Genomic DNA, 22,442 nt, shown 5'->3' on the forward strand with positions numbered 1-22,442 from the left:
AATTCCCAAAGTACCTCACTTATGAACCAGAATGCACAACTCCTAATCCAGCAGTCTTCCTTAGAAAATGAAAATGAATCTGTAGTCAAAGAGCGAGAAGACCTGAAATCTCTCTATGATTCTCTGATCAAAGATCATGAAAAGCTGGAACTTCTGCATGAACGACAGGCTTCAGAGTATGAGTCTCTCATTGCTAAACATGGAACTCTAAAGTCTGCCCACAAAAATCTTGAGGTGGAACATAAAGACCTTGAAGATCGGTAATTTATTATCTTTTCTTGTGTTGTTAACTTAAAACCAATTTTCACTGGGTAATATAATAAATTGTATATGTTAAACAGGTCTGAGATAATTTATGTAGGACATATATATAAATCTACATGTTTTATGTGATACATATTAATAAATTACTATTGTTCCCTTTATTTCTAAAATGTTTTCTTTTTTTCTAAGGAAATATTATAAACCAAATACATAACTTTTTTTTTCCAGTTACAATCAGTTACTAAAACAGAAAGGACAATTGGAAGATTTGGAAAAAACACTGAAGGTAGAACAGGAGAAAATGCTGCTTAAAAACAAAAACCATGAAACTGTAGCTGCAGAATACAAGAAACTTTGTGGTGAAAATGATAGGTAATAAATATTTATATATTTTAGTTTTGTATTATTCATTATATCCAACGTGTATGTTGCCCCTTTGTAGTACCATCCATAACTTAGAATTTTTTAAAAAGACCCCAGAGCAATAAGTAAATTACCCAACAAAATCATGTAGCTAGTTATAGAATGACAGACGAAAACCTGGATCTTCTGCTTTCTCTCGTTGTTTCTCTCTTGATTTATTCAACTAATTAAGTTTTTAAGCCACATTATATAACAAAATTTCCATGTATGTCGATACCATTTACATACTTTATTGAGACAGAATGTAATGAAACCTGATTCTTTATGTCTTTCTCTTTCTGCTAGTCTGGTATCCTGATTCTTGTCTTGGAAGGTGCTAAAAGTGAGCAGCCTTATCATTTTCTAGCTCATTGTTTATACTTTTAGTTTTAACTGTCTTAGGTTTTAATGGTCTCATATTGCCATGGGGCAATTATTTTTTAATTTGAAGCCTTGGGAAAATCAAAACTTGTCAACTGGTGATCACCCTACTTCATAAGAGTACATTTTCAAAAAATTTTTAGAAGTCTTTGAAAAATTTAAACAGCCTAAACATTTGTACTGCTTTTACATTGCCATAGCAGAAGTGCTGAAAGACAGCACACAAAATTCAATGGGGATCATTCATTGAGTATTTGTCCTATTATGGATTTAATGCAATCTATTTTTAGAATTAAACATCTATTTCTTTTCCTTTATTAAAAAAATCCCTAGGCTTCTAGAGCCATTTTCATTTTCATACTTAGTAATTTTCAATTTTTAGTTTTAATTTTTACAACTAGAAATTCTGTACGATGGATTTGAACTTTAACAAGCTCAACACCAAGCTAGAATCAAGGAACATGTATTTGTACAGTATAAACAACAGAAGACCAAATTGTGACAAGTTATAGGATACAAGGACATATTACGTACATAACATTGGGGAATGCGTTTAGTCTGGAAGTCCCATCTTCAACCTAACCTTTTTTCCTTGTTGGGATTCACACCAAACTGGGACAGTTTGTGAACTTGAGTAGACCTTCCAGAAATCTGTTTTGCATACATTAATGAAGAGTCTCCAGAAAGAACTCAGCCTAAATGATACGAAGAAATTGAGCATGATGAACTTGAACCAGAAGATTATGCAGGCTTGGAAGGGAAGAGTGGTCCTGAGTAGAGTATTTTCTGTCTCTCAGTGCTGTTCTTGCCCAGCTTTTATGCACTCATGCCTGTGTTCTAAGGGAAGAAAAGGCTTTAAGTAAAACCTGAGAGAGCTCTTTTACAAATAAAAGATATTTGTGAAGACTTAATCTAAAGAACAGTAGTTTATCCATTTCTCTAAATAGCTTAAGTTTTAATCTTAGATAATGCCAAACCAAGAAAGTTGGTGGACTAGGTTGTCTTGGTCTCATTAGAATTATGTTCACTGAATTGCATTTTGGTGTTAACGTTCTCAGCTTTGAGGGACAATGTAAAAAAACTCTCTTAAAGAGGTTATTTTAGTATTTGCCAGTGGGATGATATTGAGGACATTGTCTATTCTACCTCTTTATATCCCCTCCTGCCATGAAGCATTATGTAGCTGTCTATATGCCTCAGTGAGGTTTGCCCAGCTGTTACACACATGGCATGCATTCATACATGGATTCAACCTATTAATGGAGTGTTTATTGTATGTTTCTGGTCTTGCCATTTTACTTTTTTACCAAGTCACGATTTTTTTAAATGTATTATTTTATTATTTATAATTCTTATAAGCTTACTCAAATTCTTTGGAAAATGAGTTGAATTAAATTATTAGATGTTCTGAGCAAGTACCATCCTGAGGAAAAGTTAATTTTGTTTGGCTCCCTCTGCCTTTTGTGGGTTCCTGATCTTAATTCCTTCCATAAGATGAAGGTTAGTAAACTACAGCTAGCTTAGTAGGCCACATCCAGCCTGCAGCCTGTTTTGGTACAACCCCAAAGAACAATTTTTACATCTTAAAACGTTGTGGTGGGGGACAAAAAAAGAAGAGCATGCTGTAGATTGCATGCGACCCACAAAGCCTAAGGTATTTATTACTCTCTGGTCCTTTATAGAAAGAATTTGCTGATCTCCCTCCTAGAGGTCAGTGGACCTTGTTCTAAAGGTATAATAGTGGAAAGGAACAGAAAAGGCTACGCTGTGATTTTTACCAAAAAATCCAAAATTTATCATGAATAATTGAGGACTGCATAAATATGAACAATTCACCACAACTGCAGAAATCTCAATAACTAAAATTTTGATTGAAGTTTGTATATCTCAGTTATCTGGCAACAGATTGATAGATTACCATGTCTCATACTGGATTGATTAATTTGCTCGATCTGATTTTTCTTTATTTTTCATGTTGAATTGTAGAATCTTTGAATTCTCTAGGTTAATCAAAACTGGATTGGTTATTTTCTCTTTTGTCTTTTAATCTAAATATTTTTGAATTAATACTTAAAAGTTTTAAAATATAGTTTTTACAGACTAGAAACTGATTCTTGATGAGTTTAATCACTGTCAAGAGAATCTTTTATATTCTTTAAGTATGTCTGAATGTAATTTATAGCATTTTCACACTGTAAATTATAATGAAATCTATTAAGAGAATCTAACTCTATTTACGATTTCTAATTATAGGTTGAATCACACATATAATCAGCTTTTAAAGGAGACTGAAGTTTTACAAACTGACCATAAAAACTTGAAAAGTCTTCTAAATAGTTCCAGACTGGAACAAACAAGATTAGAAGCTGAATTTTCAAAGTTAAAGGAACAATACCAACAACTGGACATCACATCCACCAAGCTAAATAACCAGTGTGAGGTGAGCTTAAAAAGTTTAATTGCTGTTTCCTTCTCTTTAGGTATCAAGACTTGCCTAAAAAGTAAACAATCATATTATAATAATGATAATAGCAGTATATGTTTAGTGGGGTATTTCTAAAAGAATTGGTCAGGGATAATTGAAATTCACAAATCATTCAGAAAAACTTCCTTCTTCCTTTATCATTAATTTCAACAATTTTTATTATTAGTTTAAACTTATATGTTCAGATACTTTGAAAAATTAACCCTTGTTTAATGAAAAAATGTTTACTGACCACCTGGCATGTATTAGTAAACCAAAAAGGTAAAAATCGCTTTCCTTGTGGAGCTTATATTCTGGTGGAAGGAAGCAGACAATAAACATAATAAGTAAGTGAAATATATAGTGTTTCAGTGTTTCGTTACATATGGCTGTGTAACAATTTACCCCAAAACATGATGGTATAAAACAGCCATTTATTATGGTCACATATTCTGTGGGTCAGAATTTGGACAGGGACAGTGGGGCCAGTTTGTCTGTGCTCCACTTGCATCTGGGCCCTCAGTTGAAAGATTGAAAGGCTGAGTGCATGTTTGGTGTTGATGCTGGCTATCAGCTAGAAGCATCAGTTTCCTCTTCACGTGATCTCTCCCCATGGACTGGTTTGGGCTTTCTCACAACATGGTGAGAACAGACAGAAGCCATCTCTATGTTAATGATCAAGTCTCAGAAGTCATGCAGCATCATTTCCCCTGCATTCTATTCACCGAGGCAGTCAAAGTCCCATCCAGGTTCAAGGGAAAGAGAAATAGACTCAGCCTCTTGATGGTGAATGGCAAGATTCTGGAAGAGCATATGGACTGGAAATACTGCTGTAACCATTTTTAAGATTAGTCTGCAACATATGGTATGTTACAAGATGATAAGTTATGTGCAAGTAAAAATGGAGTAGGGTAACGGGGGATAAGGACCCCCAAAGTGGATGAGGGAGTATAGAATGAAATTTTAACTAGGCATCCCTGAACAAAGATTTGAAGATTAGTGTATTATTATGTGGATATCTGGGGAAAGAACATTCCAGGCAAACAGCCCACACAGTGAACCTAGGTCAGGGGGATACTGGTATGTTTGAGGAATACTCAAGGAAGCTAGTGTGGCTGGAGTGGAATGAGCAAAGCGGGGAGAGTAGTAGGAGATGAGCTCCTACTACTGGCCAGAGATATGCCTGGGCCAGATATGTTGCCTTTATAGGCCATTGTAAAACACTTTTCTGAGTAAAACACGGGAGCCATGGGAGATCTTTGAACAGAAGTGACATCTGCCTTATGTATACAGTTCTACTCTTTACATAATTCCATGCCTCTTCCCATGATGGTTTGATAAAGCGATAAAAGTTTTGAAATAGAAAAAGGATATTGAAAGCCTTAAATAATTCTTAAATTTTATGATTGGTCCCTAAATTGTTAAAGCTTGAGTATAGCTTAACGTCTGAATTTCTTGGAACTTTTAGGAAACCAGCACTTAAGCAAACCCTTAAATGGAATTAGGAATAGACTGCATCAGAAAAGTAATACTTAAAAGTTTTTTGTCTGAAATCACAAACTAATAGAAAAATTAGTTTGAAATCATACATATTTAATTACCCAACAGAGTTCAGAAATTATAGAACATCCATTCTGCCTGTGATTTATAAAAGTTTAAATAAAATATAATTGGGGTAATACACTTACAGAGGAACATGACGTACAGTGAAGAACATGACAAAATCAACTTCCCCGGAAACAATAAAATTGGGCAGAACTATCAAAAACAACCATTTTAGGGCTCTGGAACTCAAGCAAAGACATACAACAAATTGAGAAGAATTTATTAAAGAAAAACTACTCAGCTTTGGGTAGGAGGTTGTTTGAGGCATTTTATCATGTGACTTCTCCCATTCTTAGTCCCTTCCTCCCTTTTCTCCATACCTGGTAGTTCAGGCAAGGGGCAAGCCTTGAAAACCAACCACTTTGCTACTGGAGGGGACTGGCTTGATTTGAGCAGAGAACAGGAGAGTTCCACACCCAGGAGGGCTGTCAAAGGTCAACTCTCAGATAGCCTGAGGTTGGAATGTTAGATGTGGCAAGTCACAGACCAGCAAACTACTCAGAAATTTAACGTGGAGATCCAAGGAATGAGACAGCTAGCCATAATTTGTCTTGATAAGGTCCTACATGTCACTGGTGGTCTAGAAGACTGCTCAGCAGAGATCAGAAAGGGCCCTAACTACCTTATCCCTGGCTGATTGTCCCAACTTGAGTCAAATGCTAACCCTTGGGTAGGGGCTAAGTCATATAATAACATGATTTGGAGGGAGTGGAAAAATGAATCCATAGTGTCGGAGGTTCGTATAGTAGTTAATCTTTGTGGGAAGGGGTGGTAATTGGAAGAGAGCACAGGTGTTTCTGGAATACAATTAATGTGCTGTTTCTTGATCTGGGTGCTGCTTCACACATGAGTTCATTTTGTGATAATTCATTGAGCTGTATATACACATAAAATTTGTTCTCTTTTCTGTATATATGTTTTATCAGTTGTCTGCTGATGCAGTAATACTGTATAAGAACCATAGAACCTCAGTGGTAAGGGACAGTAAACATTTATTTTTGCTCATGAGTCTGGGTTAGCTGAGCAGATGTGCTAATCTGCATTGATGTGTGCGCCAAGATCAGTTGATCTTGGTAGGGCTTGCTCCTGTATCTGCAGTTAGCTGGCACGTACCCTGAGAGCTGGCTGGTCTAAGGTGGCCCCAGCTGGTGTAACTTGTCTGTGCCATGTGGTCTCTCATCCTCCAATAGGATTCCAAGAGACTGAGGGGGGAAGCACATAAGCCTCTTGAGGCCTAGGCTTGGAACTATCACACCATCACTTCTGCCTCCTTCCCTTGGCCAGAGGCATTCCAAATTCAAGAAGAGGGGAAGTAGATTCCACTTCTTGATAGGAAAAGTGAGAAGTCACAGCACAAGAGGGTACAGGGAGGAGCACTGCATTCAATTTTGCAGTGAATCTACCACATATGTTGTATTTCAATTTAACAACATATAGATAAATAAAACAAATATAGCACAGTATTGACAGTTGTTAGATCTAGATGGCTATTTATGGATATTCATAGTAGTATACTATCTGCTTTTTATTTTTATTTTTTCTTGCTTTTTTTCTCTACATTTAAAAAATATATTCTGCAAGTGACACTAAATTTTGACAATCACTACTTTGAGCTCTCTGACTTCTGCTGAAACTTCTGGCCTAACTAAGGCATATTTCTAATTTCTGTTGACTACAGAGAAGAAGCTCAATCATGCTGGCAGCCTAACTACTAGTAATAATCAGTAGTAATACCACCCATTTATTGATACTAGATTACCTGACTCCCTTGGATCAAGCCATAAAAATTATACACAAACTGTTAAGGTTTCTTGAAAACAGCGGTTGGGGGAAGAATGAGGTATATTAAGTACCTACTGTGTGCCATAGGCATGACACCACATACTTTACATATATTATTTAATCCTTGCAACAGTCTTGGGGGATGGGAGTTGTTATCCTCCATTTATAGGTGGGGTCATTGAGGCTCAGAGAGCTACTAATTTGTTCAGCATTTTATAGCTACTTTTAAATGGAAGGCCAGAGATAGGAATCTAGCTTTGGACTCTAAGTCAAACAGCTGTAAAGAAAGCAGTGTTTGTTTTTGGAACTAGATAATTTATTATATGTTAAACCCAGTGTTTGTGAGAATTAAGAAAACATATGTGTCCAGCACATAACCCAGTACTTTAGCTGTCATTATTACTAAAATAATCACTCATGTTCTAATCAGAGTACAACCATCTGATTGTTCAAATAGCAGAAGACTTAAATCTTTGTGAAGTACTTATGTTTTTCAGATGTTTTGGGGGATTTATGTTAAATATAAATGTTGATATTTAAAAAAATAAATGTTTGTGTTTAAACAGTTGCTAAGCCAACTTAAAGGAAATTTAGAAGAGGAAAATCGACATCTACTAGATCAAATTCAGACATTAATGCTACAGAACAGAACACTATTGGAGCAGAACATGGAAAGCAAGGATCTTTTTCATGTTGAACAAAGACAGTACATGTAGGTACCAAATAATCTTGCACTCTGAAATATTACTCATAATTTTATCATTGCCATACCTGGTGGCAGAGAAAATGCAATGCTAATTTTTCTTGATTTTCAACATTATTATTTTGATATATATTTTTTTAATGTTTATGTTCTGGGCTAATAACCAGAAATACTAACATAAAAACACATGGATCCTGCTCTTAATGAACTACTAATATAAAGCAAGAAATACAAATAAATTCTGTAATGGAGCTGTGTATAGGAAACCATAGAAATACAGCAAATATAAGGGAAGGAGTACCTTAGTCTGCAAGAGAAGGTGGACTTTCTAAAGATGATTGCTTGAGCTGAGACTTAAAGGTTCAGTAGGAGTTTGCCTAAGGAGGCATACCAGGCCAAGAGAGCAGCAAATGCAGAAACAGGAGGTGTGATGAAAGTATATTATTACTGTGGTATAGGATCTAAAAATTAATTGTTCTTGCTGGAACAAAATCGAGGAAGGAGGAGTAGCAGAGAAGTGGCTAAACACTCAGGAGCCACTTGACAAAGGTTTTCTTTGCCGTACAAAAGACTTGCTGAAAAATTTGATCGGGGAGTAATGTGATCAGATTTGTGCTTTTTGTTTGTTTGATTGATTGATGGTTTAAACCACTGATGACATTAGAGTGTAGATTGGAGGTTCTGAGAATAGAGACAAGGAATAAGTTTTTAAGAAGGCTGTTGCAATAATCTAATGAAAAATAATTCATAAGCAGTGGTAGTTGAGATCAAATATCAATACAAGAGAGATGTGAAAGATAGAATTGACAGAGCTTAATTATTGGTAAGTTGTTTCTCTGTTGAGAGTGGAGGAATCTGGTAAAATCAGAGATTTTGGCCGGGTTAGCTCAGTGGATAGTCTTTGTAATACACCATGATTCACCTTTACTAAATTCTTCTCTTCCTCTTGTTCCCTAAATGAGAAGCACCATAGTATAATAGAAATAGCACAGATGTTGAAATCAGACAGCTCCTAATTCAAATCCCAATTCTTCTCATTACTAGTTATGTGACTATAGACGAGTTACTTCATTTCTTTGATCATTGGTTTCTTTTTCTCTAAAATAGAGATATAACACCTACTTCCAGCATTATCCTAAGGAGTAAATGAAATAATATGTGACTTTCAGGGCTTCCCTGGTAGCACAGTGGTTGAGAGTCCGCCTGCCAATGCAGGGGACATGGGTTCGTGCCCCGGTCTGGGAAGATCCCACATGCCGCGGAGCAGCTGGGCCCGTGAGCCATGGCCGCTGAGCATGCGTGTCTGGAGCCTGTGCTCCACAGTAGGAGAGGCCACAAAAAAAAAAACAAAAAAAGTGACTTTCAGACTTAATGTATATAATGGTGAGCTTCAGGGCACATATGAAACCAGGATACACCATACATTTTTTGAAGCGTCAATTTTATTACAAAATTTAGGGCAAGGAACATTATTTTTATATTAATACACAGGTATACCATGGAGCAAAAGGTAGAGTTTGTGTGAACTTTTAAGGTAAATGTAAATTTCAAAGAAATTTCACATTTGTGCCTGGCCACTTTGGATCTTTAATCCTTTTGGCAGCATGTATGCCTTTACTCTCTGCCATAAGGGGTATTTTAGTTTAAGAAGCAGTGAGTGTATCTAAAATTTTTGCATTTAAGTTTCCTGTCCCTTAAGCAGAGGTATTATTCAACACTTTATCTTCTTAATATTATGACCTTTGGTGAATAATCCATTTCTAAGGTTTCAGTGATCATATCTATACAGTTGACTTATAAATATTAGTACCTATTCTGACTTTTTGAATTTAAATTTAAAATATCATCTTACATGTCAGACAGTTCTAGCTGAATGCCTCTGTCACATCGTCCTAGTAGGAGTGACAGTGAATAAGTAGTACTGAGAATTTGGAGGTTCCTGATGATATTTCAGCAGGTAAGAGGAGAAAAGAACTGGGAGGTATAGGCTGTGTGCTATTTGAGCTGTGGTATAATCAATGGCAACATCTGTTCACAAAGTTCTTCCATATAAACTCTCACATCATTTCCTTCTATTTCCCACTGCCCTAATTCTTCCCTCCCACTCAATTAGGCTCCCCCCATTAGCATCCTGAATGCTTTCTTTACCTCCATCCTTTCTGATAATATCCTCTTCCCTCATTGAGTTAAGGTATCTAAAGCATAGATTTTATAATGTCACACTGTAATGAAACCTTCAATACTTCTGATTTTCTGTTAAGCTAAATCTAAACGTGAAACTCCCTCACTCCTTATTCTCAGCTCATCTGTTTAATTTAGCATTTTTATTTTTTGTTTCAGTCTATCTGATATGGCCTTTTTCTTCATGAGGCTTTCCTTGGTCATCCAAGATGGAAATATTTTCCCTTTTATAAGTTCCTTTGGTACTTCCACGGTACTTTTATTTTGTCATGCCTACTATTTTGGATTATAACAGTCATTTGTGTATATATCTTCTCTCTCCTACTGTACTGTAAGCAGAGCTGGGCAACTTACTATTCATCTTTATATACACCTCATGGCTCATGCCTTCCTCACTGTGAATGATTGCTAAATATTTGTTTAATAAATAGTATTCTTTGGCATCACAGTTTTCTTAGAGAGATCATTTTACTTTCATTTCCCTATATAATATATACTGTGAAGAACATAAAAATGAAACTAAGATGTGGTGAAGCTAGTGTACTCATGCATTCCTGGAAGCAGGAAATAATTCTCTACTAGTAAATTAAGCCTAAATAATTCTGCCATAAAGGAAAAAAATCTGTTTGCATGAAGATGTCGTTGAAGGATTATTTATTGTATTTGTAACTGTTAAGCAAGCTATCCAACATTTTAATATTTTGCCTATATAAATTATGATAAATCACCCTTCATACCAAAAATGACTTGATATACTAAAGATCCAAGAATAGGGGAGTAGTCAGTGTTGATATAATGTTGTTTAATAGCTGTAAAAAGATGTTGAGAGAATTCTTTTGTCATGATGATATTGTAATATGGAAGATTTTCTTAAAAATCCTATTGAAGAATTGAAACTTTAAGTCCTATGTCCTTTTATTTAAGTAAGTCGTAAATTTAAAGAAAATGAGAAACTTAGAAAAATTCCATTGTTACTACCTATTAAATTCTTAGTTGTCAACTGTGGTATCTGTATTTTATGTTCTGGGGAGGAAGTTAGATCATAGTCCCCAAATAACATCCTTCATAACTGTACAAAATATGATGCATGTCCTTTTATTTTTATAGTGATAAGTTAAATGAATTAAGACGACAAAAGGAGAAATTAGAAGAGAAAATTATGGATCAATACAAATTTTATGACCCATCTCCTCCTAGAAGGTACTATTAACCAGGTTTATTTTCATTTTTATTAAAAAAAAAACAAAACAGAAGCTTCTGATTTTGAGAGGGACTCATATGTTGAATGTTAGACTGATAAGAATTTTTAAAATTATTTTTTAGGAGAGGCAACTGGATTACTCTAAAAATGAGAAAATTGATAAAGTCTAAGAAAGACATTAATCGGGAGCGTCAGAAATCACTAACATTAACACCAACCCGCTCAGACTCCAGTGAAGGATTTCTTCAACTCCCCCATCAAGATAGTCAAGATAGTTCTTCAGTAGGTTCAAACTCTTTAGAAGATGGCCAAACTCTGGGGACCAAGAAAAGCAGCAGTGAGTGCTTAAACTCTTTAAACATTTGTGACCTCTAGTACTGATTTAGAATCCTTACTGAAGATTTCTTTTAAATAGCTTCCACAGTCTTTTGGGATAATAGTCTGATGAATGTGTTGCTTTTTAACTCCATATCATTTTAAAATTCACTGCCTACTGCAATACTGCATAACCACATGATTTTCTATATTGTGTATTTAGAGAAATACCATACACAGAGATACCATCATTCGGCCAGGGAGATAAAATAGTGCAGAAAGACCAGTGAAATGAGAGCCAGAATACCTCTGCCACTTGCTAGTCCTGTTTAACATGGGCAAGCCTTTTACCATTGTGTCATACTTCGCAGGGTAATTTTGAGGAACAACCGAGAAATATTTATAAGAGCTCATTTTTGAAATTATTTATAACTTAATAGTAAGGCTTTTTTTTAATGACGTCTTACTCATACTTTGATGCTGTCAAATTGGAGAAAAGTTACGTTGTGGGGAAGCAAAGAAAAATAGCTATGAATTTGAAGAGAATGTTATTCAATGATTTAGAAATAGTTGAAGGTTATAAAAGTTATTGAGGGATTGTTTGGTAAAGGTTCAATGAAAATAAAATAGAGATATAAGTTTGCGCATAAACTTGCGATTTAACTTTTTAAATTACAAATGTAGAAGTATAATATAACGTGCCCTATACAATTAACACTCTCTTGATTTCATTATTAGTGCACTTTGCTAAACATCAAGAGCAAAGTAAAAGCCTGAAAACGTGTATTTTAAGAGAAAGAAAAGAATCCAGTGGTAGGCCCTTTGAAGATATACAAGAATTTAACTACTAGCAATGTTCTTATAAAATATGTAAACAGGATACTATGAATCCATTCACACTATAACCAGAATCACTAAATTTAAAAGTATATGTATGTATATATGTTTACACATATATATATATATAGTAAACTATATATGTGTGTATGTGTATGTGTGTGTATATATATATATATATATATATATATATATATATATATGAATTTCAGTACTATTCTTCTGAAGTATAGTATAGGCAAAAACAGCTACTACTTCCTCCAGGGGTAGACTCTCCATATGGGCAGCTCTCAAAACACTCAAAAAACTATATAGACGTTGTTTTGTCCTCAGGGGAATTATCTCTGAAAAAACAGTATTTTAGAGTGTAGGAGATTAGACATTCATTATAGGCTATATTTCAGAATGCAACTATAGCACCCTATAAACTAGAATCCACAAGTAAGCAACAAAAAAATCATTCCCATACCTGAGTACATATTCATACATACATACATACATACATATGTACAAGTGTGTGTGTGTGTATAAGAAAGTGGTTTAATTCTGTATATCCATATAAGATTAGTCTTGTCAGCCAAATCTACATGAAATCTGTGAGTATGGTAGAGAGATCATCAAGTTTTCCTTAAAAAGGTGCCGGATGATTCAATTTTATCTGCTACCTTTGAATATAAAATATCTTACATCATATTTAATGAGAAATGGTCATGGGTATACTTAATATTTTTAATTAAAGGAAGATATTTCAATTCTGATATGAAAATATACAAAAGAAAGGCACAGTCTTTTTTGAGGTAAGCTTGTTTGTTTTAAATATAAATCTGTCATTCCTTCATACTCTCTGCTGAAACATCCAGAGTAAGAATCAGAAGGAAGTAATATTCTCCTTTCCAGCAGCTGTTCAGTTTCAGAATTTTAAAAATAAACACAAAACCCAACCATTCTAATGTTCCCTTAATTTCAATATAGTTTGGGAAGAGAACATTGTATATCTACAAACTAATTGCCATAAGAAGGATCACATTCCACCACTGGCAAATTTAAATCTCCTTTTATCCTGTCCATTTTGGATGAGTGCCTGTCAGTAAAGCAGTCTATGGAAAACAGTTGAAAACAAGAAAAGAAAGTATCTAAACAAGACAACGTGTGCATGCTGCAACCACTCAGCTTTGTTTTAGCTAAGTGTCCATTTTTACATTGCTTTCAGTTCATTTCTTTTTAATCATTGAAAACAGCTGTGTTTACCAAGCTAGAAATGAAATAAAAGCTTAAATGAATCATGACTATTCTTAATAGCAATCAAATAAATAAGTTAAAAAGCTGTATGTCCTTGCATTCTCCTTAATGAGTGATACTCATCAGTTTGTCAGAAGAGCTTTTTATTATTTATAAGATGACAGCAAACCCTGAGAAACAGCATAGTTATTAAGGCTGTGTACAGTATGCTTTTAAATCTTGATGTGAGTTTTTCCCATAGCTCTTAAATTGCAGTTCCAAAAAGATGTAACAGTTTTTCGTATTAAAATCTTCTTAAAGTGTAGCTTAAGAATGTTAGTGACTCTAGTGAACATTTTAATTTTTATGTTAATGACTCCTACTGTAGTATAACCCTAATTTTCCCTCATATAATTTTCCTGCATAGTGCTACCTTTGATTTCTTTTAATAAGCCCAAAAGCCCTTTAAAATATCTAAAAATGTTATAAATACATATTTTTCTGTCATTTTTGCTTGCTTTAGGTTACCTCTTTATCTTTTAGGTTTATCAAAGCTTAAAAGCTACTATCAAAATACTGTTTTTTCTTTCTCCCAGCCAACCTTTTGCAAAATGAAATTAATATAATTGTCATCTTTTGAAATACTTCTCTTAGAAGAGTATATATTTCTGTGGTACTGCTAAATAATGCAGGATTCAGTTTAAACCAAGAAGTAATTCCCTATTTTCTTTTTTAAAGTTTAAGGAAATAACGAAAGTTTTTTTAAGTTTCTTTAGATTATTTTAAACATCCCCTAGTTTTTGTTGAGGCATTTTACTAATGCCTGTACTAAAAATGTACAGGATGTACATTTTTCTGAATTACTTTTTTTCCAAAATAAAATCTTACAATTTAAAAAGTTAAAGAAAATAGAGGACTGAAAGCCTTCTACATTTTCATCATGTGTACTCTGTGATCCACCAATAATGGCCCTAATAATAAAGGTGTATCTTTACAACTTAACTAGGAAAATTGTTCCTTCTGTAAGTAGTTCTAATCAGTTCCTATATTTCTAGGACTTTAGTCAATCCAAGCTTTCAAAGTATATGTTTCTCATCATTGTCTTCAGTGCTTTTCCAAGTATTTTAAAGTATCAAAGTACATATTTCATATTTCATTATCACTCAGCAGCATGAGAATAATAGCTTTAGTATAGTTTACATAGCTGAAGCTCAGACATTCATTTCTGTCCTTAATTTCAACATTTAACTCCCATCTGTTCTTCTCCCTTTTTTCTTTCATTTTTCTGTTTCTGTTTTTCCTCATGCTCTGACATTAAAGTGGTTGCACTGAAAAGACTGCCCTTTTTGAGGAACAGACCGAAGGATAAAGACAAAATGAAGGCCTGCTACCGTCGTTCCATGTGTAAGACTTTATGACAGTTCAGCTTCTTTCAAATGACTACACTGGCTTCCATTACTAATTTTTCACTAACCATTCTTTGGACTGTGCCAATTTTCTTATTTTGCAAAGTGCAGTCTTCCTGTAATACAAGGAGCTGGAAGAATATTTTTTTTTCATAACTGGCACTGAATTTGCATTATATGTATGTTCACTTATACTTATACATATACATGCATATGTTTAGTCATACATGTAATATACTTGGAAATTTCCAGTACTTTCTAAAAGTTGGCAGAAAAAAACCTTTAATTTTATATGCCATAGAGATTTCTTCCCAAAGAAATTTACTTAAAGAAAATATAACAAAATCTTTAGCATTAGGTATTTAATTTCTTAATGAACTAGGATTAAATAATTAAATAAATAAAATGGCCTGTAACCCTTGAGAATGTTTGTCATTCTTTATATAATAATACTCTGGTTTTTCTTTTTTTAAGTGGAATGGGTAATTACATAATCACATTAAATGTCTGTCACTTTGGATATCCTCTCTTTCAGGTTTTTATTGAATGGTATACTTATTTGATTCATAAAATGAATAATTTCTTCAGTAATCTGCTCTGACCAAGGATTCTTTATCATTTTCAATAGTGATGCTGTAAAGAACTGCTCTCCATATTACCTTTATTCATTCCATTTTTGTCACCACAGAACCACATTATGAAGGCTTCTAATTATATTGTACATCACTGCTCAAAAGCATGGCAGTTGTACAGAGTAAAATTCCTTTTCCTATCTTTAAAGGGGGTGGAGGGTGATAAAAACATTTATTGAAGTTTATCAGCCTTCGGCCTACTCATTTCATTCAGCTGAATGCATGTCATAATTCAAATGACCTTGTTAGTTTTTTATTTCACTTGCATTAATCCATAGACAAAAGTCAGATCATTTATAATACAAAATAGAAATAAGAGCAAATACATTAACCATGCTGATTCATTTGCTTTCATTTGCATCCCAGCCATGAATGACCTGGTGCAGTCCATGGTCCTAGCAGGAGGACAGTGGACAGGTAGTACTGAGAATTTGGAGGTTCCTGATGACATTTCAACGGGTAAAAGGAGAAAAGAATTGGGAGCTATGGCCTTCTCTACTACAGCCATCAACTTTTCAACTGTCAACTCTTCTACAGGCTTCAGATCCAAGCAGTTGGTTAATAATAAAGGTATAGGCCGTCTGCTATTTGCACTGTGGTGTAACTGTTGGCAACAGGAATTTTAATTTGACTTTCCCATGTTTACTTTTTTGACAGCAGCAACCTGAAATAATGATCAAAACGATCTGGGTTTGATCTGAGGGAATTTTCAAATCATTTCAAAAATTTAAAACATCATACAAATAACTAAAATCTTTCCTAGGCCTTTCATAATAAACAGATAATGAACTAACAAGAAATGGAAAAGTAAACCAAGTAAAAGAATGAGAAAAGGAGAGAGTGATAGAAGCTTTAAAAGAAAACACACAAAAAAAACCTAGAAACACTATAGCATCACAGAGAACCACACAGAGCAACCCAGGCTCTTGCTTTGCTTTGCAGGGTCACAGGCAGATTGTTTCAGTGCTTCTGGTGTTTTCCCTAAGCAAGTCAACTCTCATCAGAGCTATTCTGTTTCTTACTCCTATTCGTTTATGATTGAATCTATGAAATATGTTAAATCAAGATGTATTATACATGGTTGAAAAAGAATTTCCATATTCTGCATAAATAAAATTTTATAATTTGTTTGTTAAAAATATTTTTATATTCATTTTACTATTTTATGTAGATACTACATCCTTTGAAGACGTAAGTCCACAAGGTATTAGTGATGATTCTAGTACGGGATCAAGAGTTCATGGTAAGATATGAACTTTATTTAGAGAGTACATATTACATACAGAATGAGAATGCTAAGACTCTTGCATTAACCTGCTGAATGTAGCACTGCCAGCAAGCATGTTTTCTCTAACCTGCATCTCATAGCTACCTCTGCTATTTCTTCAAACCTACTACCCCCTTTTGCCTTTTTTAAGGTTATTACTTCATCCAAATTGTCTCTGTTTTCATCAAGGTCATTTATAAAGTATGCCTGCACAATGCTCAAAGGTAATTTTGTTGCCATTTTGGCATAAGGTTAAAGTTATGAGATACATTTTATGTTTGGTTTTAAAAATATTCACTTTGGCAAAGGACAAACTCTAAGAAACCACATTTTCTGCAATGTTGAGCATTTCAGAGTTTTTAGTTTCTATCTGGAAAGTCATATCTTACCAAACTAAATTAAAAAATAATGGATAACGGAATTTCATATGTAAAGGAATATGTTAAAGGAATTTCATATGTAAGCAGGACTTTAAGAAGTAGGATAGGGCCATGTTAACTGTGCAATTGTTTCCCTTGTATGGATAGGAATACAGGACATTAACTGTGCAGATGCTCATATTCCTCCTGTTCGTGGCATCTCTGCAATGTGCAGGGTTCCTTGTCTGATCTGTTGTAAGTGACCTAATCACCAGGTTTTTTTTGGGGGGAGGGCATGTCATTCTGTTCAACTAAAACAGTCCTGGTATCCATCTAGAAATCCATTTCCAAATCTAATTATGCACTTTTATCTTCTTTTCTTTGAATCTCAGCTATTGTCTGAGAAGTGTCCTGTTCTCAACTGTTTAACTGAACTATCTGGAAATGCCTTTGCCCTCTAATCTGTAAGATTCAACTCTCTGTGGGCATGCTCAGCCTGTGAAAGTATGCATGATTGCTTCCTCAAAGCATTCTGTAATCAGAATGTAAAGTTCATTGTCTTCAGCTGGAAGTTTTATCACTGTCTCCTGATTTTTTCATTTAGCTTCGAGACCAGCCAGCCTTGATAGTGGCAGAACATCCACTAGCAATAGCAATAATAATGCTTCACTCCATGAAGTCAAAGGTATGCTGTAGGTAAATTTATTAATATGCTCCATCCATTTCCAGATTTAAAAGTGGGAGATTGATGAAGTTTCTGGGGTAAAGTATGAAATCCAAATCATTCTATGTTTGGAACATAGTTCCTTGGAATATTTTATACTTTTCACATTGCAATACAAATGTATTTCAATGTGTACAAATGTAAAAACAGGAGCAGTTATTTTAGTTTCCATTTTTCATCCTCACAAATAAAATCTTTTTCTTGTAATCTTTATATTTCAAAATATCTATAGGTTCTTATTTTACTTACATTTTGTCATTGTCATGAAAGTGGCTGTCCTTAACTTTCTCATGATACATGTAGTTTGAACTCACAGAAGGTGTTTTAGAAATAGTTTTAGCTTTTCTTATCCATGAAATAAGGAGGAATATATTTTTTTAATTTGAAAAGACAATTGTGTGTGTATGTGTGTGTGTAGCTGTAACAAGAGCCAAATGGGTGCATATAGTTCATATAAAGAATTAGTTCAAGATATCTTTTTCCTCAATTTTTTAGTATGCATTCCAAGGTGAAATTTTTATGTAAATGTCTGGAAGTATTGACTAACACCTTTTTCCTTAAAGGTATACTGCCTACTCAGATTCTGGAATTATTTAATAGATTATAAAGGTTTGTGAAAGTAGTTATTCTCTACAGTCCAGAATTGTTAAATTATAATGAGTGCATTTGTTCTGTTGCTTTTTCATATTATAAAATCATTTTGTCTCAGTTGTGATTATATTTTATTATTGCTTTGACTTTGTTGCAATGATCTGAACAATCTGATTTCAAGGAGGTATTATTTTTTCATTTTGATAATCATGTTTTTATATCCTGTAGAAAAATATAGTCTGAAATGTAAATAAGTCTTTTCTGATTTGAAAATTTAAGAAAATCTTTTTCCTGTAAAATGTTACATAGCTTGAGCCAAAATCTTTCCTGACCCATTTTATTCTCTGTGATTAGGAAACCATGGAAAGTTGCATTTTCTGTCTTGATGCTGTATCTACACAGTTTGCAATGGATCAAAATGAATAAGCACTCTTAAGGAATAGCATAAACTTTAGGGATCTTTTTTCCAGAACTAGTAATTTGCATTCTGTATAGTTGTTCAGCCTCAACCGAGTCTGTGAAAGCTGTATAGCCACCATACCAACAGTGGAAAGCAAGGAGAATCAGATGATTCAGATATTAAAGAACAAAATACTACATACTTAATTTTATATTTTTACTGGAATTTTCTAAGTAATTACATCATGTCTCCATTTGACTTTCCTTAGATGCTTGCTGTTTAAATTTTTTAAATATTTCTTTAAGATTATTCAGTTAGGATCAACAAATAAACCTTCAAATAAGTAATACAGACCTCATAGAAAGTCAAAGAATTAGAATTTTTAGCATTTAGAAGAGTTTTTGGTTTTAACATTCTCAAATAATTTAAAATTCATATAATCATGTTTTGTTTTAAATTGTGAGGTGTTTTACAATTATTTGAACCCGACTTTTAAAAAATGTATTATTTCCTTGTTTATTCATTCATTTACTCGTCAAATGTATTGAGTGCCTGCTTTATATGTTTAGGCTGTGGGTATGGTGGTGATGGCAAGTCTTTGCCCTTGTGGAGCTTATAATATTTGTCAACTTGACAAATAAGGAAGCACGCTATGGTAGACATTTGTTAGACTGATGGGAGATTAACATGGTTTACTAAGCATTTCTGAATAAAGCTTTGAAAGTCAGTTTGGCTATTTGTAAGAATCCAGTCAACAAATGTCAGTACTTACATAGTTTTAATCTCATTTCTATTATTGAACTCTTAACACACCATTTACTCCAAAAGCAGGTGCAGTTAATATCCAAAGCAGGCCACAAAGCCACAGCAGTGGAGAATTTAGCCTGCTTCATGAGCATGAGGCGTGGTCCAGCAGTGGTAGCAGTCCAATCCAATACTTGAAAAGACAGCCCAAATCAAGTCCAGTGCTCCAGCACAAAACACTAGAGAGTCGAGCACATCACAAGGTCAAAACTGGTTCCCCTGGAAGTGAAGTTGTTACTCTACAACAGTTTTTGGAAGAAAGCAACAAGCTTACCTCAATACAGGTTAGTTTTATCTATGGTGACCTTAATTTAGATGGACACTACAAGTTAAATTTCTATGGTTGAATTTTAGAGCCTTTTTTTTAAGGAGGGTTTAGAGACATTAGCAATTTTTTTATCGTACAGTCTAGCGTATCAGGAAAGTAAAAGCATGGCTGTATTCACTAATCTGCTTTGATTTTTTTTTTAAAAACAGATAAAGCCCTCAAGTCAAGAGAATCTTTTAGATGAAGTAATGAAAAGTTTGTCTGTCTCTTCTGACTTTTTGGGAAAAAACAAACCAGTTAGCTGTGGTCTGGCCAGGTCAGTAAGTGGAAAAACTCCAGGAGACTTCTATGATAGACGGACAACTAAGCCTGAACAATTTGTGAGACCTGGTCCTCAAAAGACTGAAGATACCTATTTCATTAGTTCTTCTGGAAAGCCTACACTAGGCACTCAAGGAAAGATAAAAGTAGTAAAAGAAACTTCTCTGTCACGACAATCAAAAGATAGTAATCCCTATGCCACTTTACCTCGTGCAAGCAGTGTGATCTCTACTGCCGAAGGAACTACTCGAAGGACAAGCATCCATGATTTTTTGACCAAGGACAGTAGACTACCTATGTCAGTTGATTCACCACCAGCTACTGCTGATAGCAGCATCACTGCAACATCTAGTGAGTACCGTTTACACCAGTGGTCCTCTCATCCACTTCACAGTCCAACTTATGCTGTAGGTTCTCAAGCACAAAATGATTTAGCTACAGACAAGCCCATGTCTCCATATGCCCAGGCCAGAAACTCAAGAACAGAAAGATCACATTTTCTAAACCAAACTTTTGCCACTGTTAATATGTCTAATGATGCATTTGGAATATCAGCTAAAGATAGCATAGACTCATTTACTGTGGCTCATCCATCTCAGCCATTTTTATCCCTGAATACAGAATTAGTTAGTAACATAAGTGGGCTACCTCCCAGACCAGTCACCAGGCTAACTGACCAGGCTTCTGCTTCTTTGGATAAAGCTGCACAGAAAGATACTGAGCAGTTTTCTGATAATCAGAACTGCAGTAACAGTAACCCACAGTCTTCTGTAGTTAGCAATAACCTTACCACTCCTGCATGCCTCTATCCTGATGACACAGAAGCTGCATTGTTGGTTTCTGAGGATAATCAAACTGTTTGGTATGAATATGGTTGTGTATGATCAAAACTGCACAATTTAATACTGATGTTATTTGATATGCACTATGCTTCTCTAATCTGATTTGAAGAGCTGCTATTGAAAAGTATCATTTGGCTAGGTTTATACTTTTATTTTTAAATTGTGGATAGTGTTCAGGTGTACATTGTGGCATGTATATAAATGTGATTATGTAACCACAACAAAGCTTGCATGAATTATTAATTGCATTGTACATTTTTTGCATGACTTTAAGAACCTTAACAATACATGCTCCTCTTTGACATTTCTTGTCACCTAATAAGAGATTGTTACATTGATACCTAGAGGCATGTTAAAATGGTTGCATGCTATAATTACCAACAAAGCATTTCCAAGTCATATTTACTTCATCGGTTCCAAAAAAGAATGCTCATTGTCTCTCTCCCTCCCTTTGCTCCCCTTTCCCTCTCTCCCTACCTCTCTTCCTCTCTCCTTTTTTTTTTTTTTTACAAAATGTGCACTTCATATTCATATTGCACATGTATAGTATTAGTAAGGAAAATATGTTAAAAAGATGTCATTTTCTTTTGCCATTTAATTATGCCTTCTGCCCTGCTGCTTTATTTTCAAAGAAATAGTTATTAACTACTGCTCATATTTATAAAATTGTTCAGATTTAAAACTTTGTTAATATTCATAAATTTAGCGTAATTCTTTTTTAAAAAAAACATCAAATTTAAATGTGACATACAGGGACTAGGAGTATTTGTATTCTAGTTCTTCTCTGCACTTTTCTTCATGTGATAAATATAAGAGCTCAAGTACTATCTTTCCTTCAAGATGACTTTTTTACTTGGCATCAGTTAACACAGTAGATTTTTTCAGGTTTTTTTTTTATATACAGTCAAAGAGAAATAAAGCAAATCATACTCAGTGTGTGAGAAATTTGCATTTTTACTTCTATTCAAAAAGGGTAGCAAGCTTATAAAGTGGTGAAGATTGTTACTTATATAATTCTATAATTTATTTCTTACTAAATTATATATGTCTGTCCTTAAAACAGAATTTTCTAAAATGAGTACATTGTGCTAAAATAAAATGCAAAATTAGTATTTGTAATCACTTAAACAAGTATGTTTTTAGTAGAACAAATTTTAGAATTAAGAATAAATGCAAGCTCTTAACTAAAAATTAATCATAAAAGATAGAGAAAATATTTGCTAACTCTGACTTATGTCATAAACTTTAAAATTATCTTGCTGTGGTCATAGCACTTTTAAAGCAGAATCAGCTAAACTTGAATTGTTTTATTCCAGAATAAAAGAAAACCCCAAGAAACCCATAACCCTGAATCACTTACTTCTAGAGAAGTATATCTTAGTTCTGTCTCTGAAATGTTTTTGCCATCTTGATTCAGCCTAAATATTACTGACAGTCATGCAGCCTGGCATCTAGAAGAAATGATTTGAAATGTA

At 34.1% G+C, this 22,442-nt stretch overlaps 1 protein-coding gene across 6 annotated transcripts in view; it reads left to right on the forward strand.

The window, feature by feature from the left end:
• The window catches only part of CCDC88A (coiled-coil domain containing 88A), a 123,745-nt gene that overhangs the window by 95,457 nt on the left and 5,846 nt on the right, over positions 1-22,442 (forward strand). For 2 of the 6 annotated variants that reach the window (XM_081254528.1, XM_081254527.1), the window contains exons 20-31: positions 1-260; positions 493-636; positions 3,301-3,487; positions 7,465-7,610; positions 10,890-10,982; positions 11,106-11,320; positions 14,674-14,757; positions 15,758-15,961; positions 16,563-16,634; positions 17,622-17,702; positions 19,561-19,820; positions 20,014-20,476. The exon at positions 1-260 is cut by the window's left edge and continues 18 nt beyond it. In XM_081254528.1, the coding sequence (XP_081110654.1) occupies positions 1-260; positions 493-636; positions 3,301-3,487; positions 7,465-7,610; positions 10,890-10,982; positions 11,106-11,320; positions 14,674-14,757; positions 15,758-15,961; positions 16,563-16,634; positions 17,622-17,702; positions 19,561-19,820; positions 20,014-20,476 (2,209 nt within the window). Of the gene's footprint in view, positions 261-492; positions 637-3,300; positions 3,488-7,464; positions 7,611-10,889; positions 10,983-11,105; positions 11,321-14,673; positions 14,758-15,757; positions 15,962-16,562; positions 16,635-17,185; positions 17,324-17,621; positions 17,703-19,560; positions 19,821-20,013; positions 21,836-22,442 lie in introns of those variants that run through there. The other 4 variants (XM_081254525.1, XM_081254526.1, XM_081254529.1 and 1 more) reach the window with 4 other exon arrangements.

This window comes from Mesoplodon bidens, assembly GCF_964165515.1.
Source record: "Mesoplodon bidens genome assembly, chromosome: 14".
Taxonomy (NCBI): Eukaryota; Metazoa; Chordata; class Mammalia; order Artiodactyla; family Ziphiidae; genus Mesoplodon; species Mesoplodon bidens.